This window comes from Bactrocera latifrons, unplaced genomic scaffold, assembly GCF_001853355.1.
Source record: "Bactrocera latifrons isolate USDA-ARS-PBARC rearing strain unplaced genomic scaffold, ASM185335v1 scaffold_51, whole genome shotgun sequence".
In the NCBI taxonomy this organism is placed as follows: Eukaryota; Metazoa; Arthropoda; class Insecta; order Diptera; family Tephritidae; genus Bactrocera; species Bactrocera latifrons.
Window position 1 is genome coordinate 809,577 of NW_017537168.1, and position 6,279 is coordinate 815,855.

A 6,279-nucleotide genomic window follows, 5' to 3' on the forward strand; every position below is an offset into this window, starting at 1 on the left:
TTTATTTAAATTATTTTCTACTTCATATTTACTTTTTTAATTACAATAAAATGGCACACGCTAATAGTTATTTGATATATTTACATACATACATATGTACATTTGTTATTACTTATTTTTAAAAAAATTCTGCAACATAATTTTTCAATATTCATTATGTATCAAGAGTGTGAACAACGCATAATACTCACTGCTATGCATATAACAATGCTGATATTTATCGATTTTCGATATCAGTAAGGCTTTTGGAGAATAATACATGTAAAAGCTAAATTTTTTTGTGCTGGATTATTGGAATTTAAATGAATAATAAAAATCTTATATAGCAGCCAATCTGATTGCTAAAGGGGTGTTTCGCTAATAAAATCGCAGAGCTCAGCTGCATTGGATCAATTACATGTCTCAAATAATAAACCATTATAGTTTCAGAAAGCTCATAATATTTTGTGCAATTTTCGTTACAAAAATGTAGTAATTTTTAAAATAACAATTTTTCGAAATTGTAAAAATAAAAATTCTTCGAAACTTAATTTTCGCGAAATTTTCAAAACAAAAATGTTTCGAAACTTTAAAACACATTTTTTTTTATCAAAAATTTAAACGTTATTTTCTTGAAAATTTTAGAACAACATTTTTTCCAAAATTAAAAAAAAATATTCGCTGTTTTTTTCGAAAATTTTGAAAGAAATATTTTTCGAAATTTTGAAAACAAAATTTATACTTTAAATCAAAATTTTGCGAAACAAACAAATTTTTTGTTTTGAAACAAGTTTTTTTTTTTGAAATTCTAAAACATCTTTTTTTTTAATTTTTAAACAATAATTCTATGAAACTTTACAAACCTTTTTTTTTAATAAAAAAAAATCTAAATTTTTAAAATAAATATTTTTTGAAATTTTAAAAACAAAATTTTGCAATAAAACACTTTTAGCAACTTTGGCCAAATCACTGTTAGGTTATACCAATAATTCATCGATTTCAACCCACTTTCGTTCAACAGCTGAGCGAGGAAAATCCACCAAGTAAAAAAAAAGAAAATTTAACGTACAGATTTTTTTTTTTTTTTTTGCTCGTATTAAAATATTGTAAACTTATTCGATGTGATGTGTTTATGAATTATAAGATTTTATAAAACGCTCCCCAATCCTTTTTTATCTCTTAATTATAAACGCAAAATTCACTATATAAACTCACCTGTGGTGATAATAAGCCATGTTGTGTTTGTGGTGTATTTTGACTTTTTGTAATTACTGTTTTTTTTGTTAATTTTTTACTGCTGCTTATTATTACTTTTTGCAGCTTTTGTAGTTGATTATGTATTGGCGTACGTATTCAAAGCACAGCTTTGATAATTTAAATTTTTTACGAATATTTTTTAAGCACTGCTTTTTAAATTTTATTTCTAACTCTCAAAGCACTGCTTTGATTAGTTTTTTGGTAATTAAAATATTTATAAGCGCACTTGTGTTTATTAAACTAATATGTTTCGTTGCTTTGAACATACAGATACAAAATAGTGAGTTACCAATTTTTCCAGTGTATTTCCTTGCTGCTAATTCAAAGTTTATAAATATTTGCTTTGGGAACAAAAATTGCAATCATTTTAAATGTTTTTATTTTTTTATTTTGAGGCATTAACGTGTTTGGAAATTTTTTGCAACAAATTTTTTTGTGTGTCGTGAGCGCAGAATAAATTTTGTGATTTTCTTTTTCATAACTAATATTTTTTGTTTGTCAACATTTTTCAAACTGATAAACATTTTGTAATATAAAATTTTGATATAAAATACTGTTGGCTTAATCAATTAGCTATTTAAAAATTCTAAAAATTAATTATTCCAAAACTGATATTACAATTCAAATTCATATTTTCTTTGCTTCGTTGCAACACTATTTAATCCTACTGTATTCGATCGCAAGCTAAAAACTCATATAAAAATATTTTATATGTGGCAATATTGCGCGAGAGCAATAACGTTTATTTGAGCACACCGTACGCTCAGTTGTACGCCATGGCGTATGAGTAACCGCGAAACCGTACACAATCAATTTACGAATGAACGTGTCAACCCCATAATGCCGCAAGCCATTCAATAGCATAAACGCCTTAAATGTATAATTAAAGAGCACAAAATACAAAAAAAATATTTAAGAGTATTTTCGTTGCACGAAGAGCGCTTCGTAAGCTATCAAACACTGTTCTGCAAAGCTTTTATTATACATTCTGTGTATGTGGCTGCAATACACTCGCATAAACAAGCGCGTATGTGCACCGTTACTGCCGGCGATGTCTCCAACATTGTGCTGTTTTTATTCTCTAATACAAATAATTGAAAATTGCAAGAAAACCACATTTGCACTCCCATATTCTGTGCTTAAGTTAAAGGGAATTTTTCGAAGCGCCGCATTCGTTGTATGAGTCATTGGAGACTTGCGCGTATACACTTATATGTTGAATTAATAAAGTGCAGCAGTATGACAGCTAATAGTAGATAAAAGAAAATCCGTTAAGATATGCAGAGATTTGAACTTCTGACACACACTGAACTTGTGGAACATTTATTAGCTTTGCTTTTGGACGCTAATGAACCTTCTGTGACAATTGCATTTCTATAATATTCGTCAGTTACCTTTATAGGTAGATCAGATGCGTAGGAAGAATGTAATTTTGAACAACCGTAGTAGTATAAGTCTTACAAAAATTGGCAGCTGAACTTCTGAAACACTTTTCTACGACGTTAAACTTGTCAAACAGTTGCCGAGATGCATTTGGAAACAATAGAAATTAGAGTAACGCATTTTAGCGTAATCAAAACCGTTTTAACAATATTTTTTCTATCAATTATATAGGTGAGAGAGCTTGTCTACGTATTGTTAAAGTGAAAAAGTAAGAGAACTACGCTTGTGTATAGTACCCTTTCAGAAAACTCATTATTAACGAATTCAAAACTCTTTCGCACATGTGAACAAGTGGAACACTTTACTTGCTCTTATTTGATGAGTTATTGTTAGAGTATATGGGTATATGTTTGTTTCTTTTATTGAACAAATTCGATAATTTTATCAGAAAATCAGAAAATGCTATTTATAATATACGTCGCCAAATCTACATACATGCAAAAAATATTATTTGTATAGCAATGGTCATTGAGTTAGCGCCTATCGCGTTGGCAGCGATAAGGCGCTCGGCTACCGATAACTTCACGTCTGCATGCACAAACATATAAACATACTTATATAGTGCGATGTGCTTGTTTGCTATGTTATATCTATTGTTGTTGTATTTTTTTCATGCTCCTTTATTATTGGCGTCTTTTTGATTCAAATTCAATGTATTTGATTTCGATATTTCTTATCAAATTATGCTGCGCTGCATGCATTTGTTTGCTGATGATTTATATATGGCGGTTATGTGGCGTCAATGCTGACAACTATTTTTAATTAAAATTAAAATTGGCAACACTCCCAACCGCCCAGGCATAAAAAATTATCGGAATAATAATGTTAAGCGTATAAACTGGCATAAGGGAGCTAAAAATGAACTTGTTTCTCACTTAGATTTGGCTGAATACGATTTCAACACACCGATTATCGATAACCGATGGATAAAGAAGAGGAAGATGAAAGATGAGTAAAACGAGCATTACTGCATAGATTGGAGCTAGTGGAAGTCTTTTATCAGCAATATTAGACGGAAAGTGATTTAGCACATAGCGATTACCGACTATCGATCAGTAAAACGATAATTGCCGATTATTAGGTAGAGCGTTTTGGTTAGATTGGAGTGTTTTGAAGTCAAAATAATGCAGTTATGAGTGTAAACCTGCGCGAGAGTGCTAAAATAATGATCATTACTAACCAAAATTGAATTGAACGATAATCATACACACCGATTATCGATAATAGATCAGTAAAGCGAACACTGTTGTTGATTATACTGCGTACGTTGTATAGCTCGGGTGGTTTTGTAGCAGAAAGAAAGTATTTGGCGTAGAAAAAAAAATTTTCCCTGAGGCATGCACAAATAACGGTTTTTTTTTTTGAAAAAGTACGCAAGTGCGTATGAAGGATTTTTGAGCATCATGATGTCACTTACTTAGTAAATGCATAGCAGTAAAAACGCCAATAAAAGTACCGTGTTGCAAAAATACGCCTGCATGGCAACACTGTTACTAACTAACAACATTAGCGCTACAACTTGGCAATATTGCAATAAGTAGGTCAACTGCTAGTCGGTGGTGGATTTTGTCGCCGGTTATGCTGGCTGAGTGCAGTAGGTGCGGCTAGACAGGTAGACAGTTATGCACACACACGCGCAAACACATCATGTCATCATGGTGGTTGTGAAGTCGTTGCTGAAGGTGTACAGACGACTTAATGGCCGAACAAATAAATATATACATTTGCAATTCTATTGAATTTTATGCTGCTAACTGTTGCACATCGCATGCATACGCATGTACGTGTGGCTGTGTGTATGCACAAGCAATGACGTTGGCGTTAGACCACGCGCAAGGGAGTTGGGGGATTTTTCGCGTCGTTTCAGCAGACGTGTGTGGGCAGCCAATACTGTTATATGCTTTTATATATACACACATACATATTTACATATGAAAATATGTGTCTGCGCTGAATTATTGGTTAGAGTTCCAAAATGCAATTGCTTAATGTGGTATGTACGTGGCATATTTTGCAGCACATTTTGCAGCGCCGCTATCAACAAATGCAGGAGCTTATGAATGCGGCTTTGCGGGCGGGCTGTTGTTATTGAAGGCAGGCGCTGGGGAATCCTACGCTGATAAGCGCGTTTGTATAATTGTACATCCACATAAAAAATATATATTTATGAACTCGAATGTTAAACGCAGCGCGCATAGCATAAACAAGCGTTGAAAAATAAGCAACAATAAAAGCGCCAAAAACACACGCTTGCAGTGGCTGATCAACAATGGCAAATAAGTCAAAAAATAAAACAACTTTATGACACGCACACAATGCGCGCAAGCCGATTGCAGTTACGCGCCGGCTGCACGCACACGCATGCATAAGCAAAAAAAATTTCCGCTCACTGCTACGTTAGCGTCAGCGAATTTTCGCGAAAATGTCACAGAATGTTTTTTTTTCTTTTAATTTTTTTTTTTTTTTTAATTTTTTAATTTTTTGTACATAATTTTTTATTTAAATTTTTTTTTTTTTTTTGCACTAGTAGTCAAAGCGTATGACAGCGCACGCCGGCATTAGCAGCGCTTCTATACATAGCGCCAGCGTTAGGGCTGTCTCTTATACACATCTAGATGTGTATAAGAGACAGGCTATAGGTGATCTGTGCGGTGTCGCTGTGCCGAAGTCTTGGCGCCGACACGATAACGACAATGACGTTGGACCGACCGCACAGACAATCGTCCCAGTAGGCAAAAGCTAGCAGTTAGCAGCCATAAAACGTGCAATTAAACTTTGGTAATATTGCGGATGTGCATTGCAGCAGCGACGTACGGCTATGGTGGCGTTCGCTTATGACGCGCCGCTCGCTAAACGTCATAACTTATACTTTATACTACATAATTATGTGCGTATGTATATTTTATCACCATCTTTAGCTTGCTTTAGTAGCAGAGTAATTTTCCTTGGATTTATTTTATCATTTAGTAGTTGTTGCGTTACAAAAACAAAAAAATATATAACAGCAAATACACAGTGCGGTTTCCGGCTGTTTATTTAACTTTTTTCAAAGTGTTTTTTTTTTTTTTGCAAATAAAAATAAAATAAAATTTGACGGCCTACTATTGCTTTTGCTGCGTTTTTAAGCGCACGAAGTGCCCAGTAAAATTGCCAGTCACTTAAAGATCGCCGCTCAAACGCTTACACTAATAACATACAATGTGAACACTAACGGCTCGAATTGTGTTGGTATTATAGTTTCGCTGCAATTTGTTGCGTTGCGTTGCTTTATAGACGCCGGCAGCGCTGATGCGTTTGCGCCGACGTTGTTTTAGTCATTTAATTTGAAATCTTGAAATGATTCACAATTCGTAGAACATGCATATTTCTTATGTTTTATGTATGCAGACGACCGACAAGCGCAATTTGATTTATTTTTTTATTTCATTTTTTTTTTCAAATTAATTTTTTAATTACAAAAAACACTCTTTTATTATTATTTTGTTGAATTTTAGTTTTTTTTATTTTTCATATTTATACCGATCAGTACCTGTCTCTTATACACATCTAGATGTGTATAAGAGACAGGAATAATAATGTTAAGCGTATAAACTGGCATAA

At 33.0% G+C, this 6,279-nt stretch overlaps 1 protein-coding gene across 8 annotated transcripts in view; it reads right to left on the reverse strand.

Annotated features, from left to right (window-relative positions):
- LOC108973951 (insulin-like growth factor 2 mRNA-binding protein 1) overlaps window positions 1-6,279 on the reverse strand; it is a 72,604-nt gene that overhangs the window by 15,656 nt on the left and 50,669 nt on the right. For 3 of the 8 annotated variants that reach the window (XM_018941493.1, XM_018941497.1, XM_018941492.1), the window contains exon 2: window positions 1,195-1,577. The exons of 4 other annotated variants lie outside the window; for them this stretch is intronic. In XM_018941493.1, coding sequence (XP_018797038.1) covers window positions 1,195-1,214 — 20 coding nt within the window. In that variant the 5' untranslated portion in view covers window positions 1,215-1,577. The remainder of the gene's footprint in view (window positions 1-1,194; window positions 1,578-6,279) is intronic. One more of the 8 variants, XM_018941494.1, reaches the window with a different exon arrangement.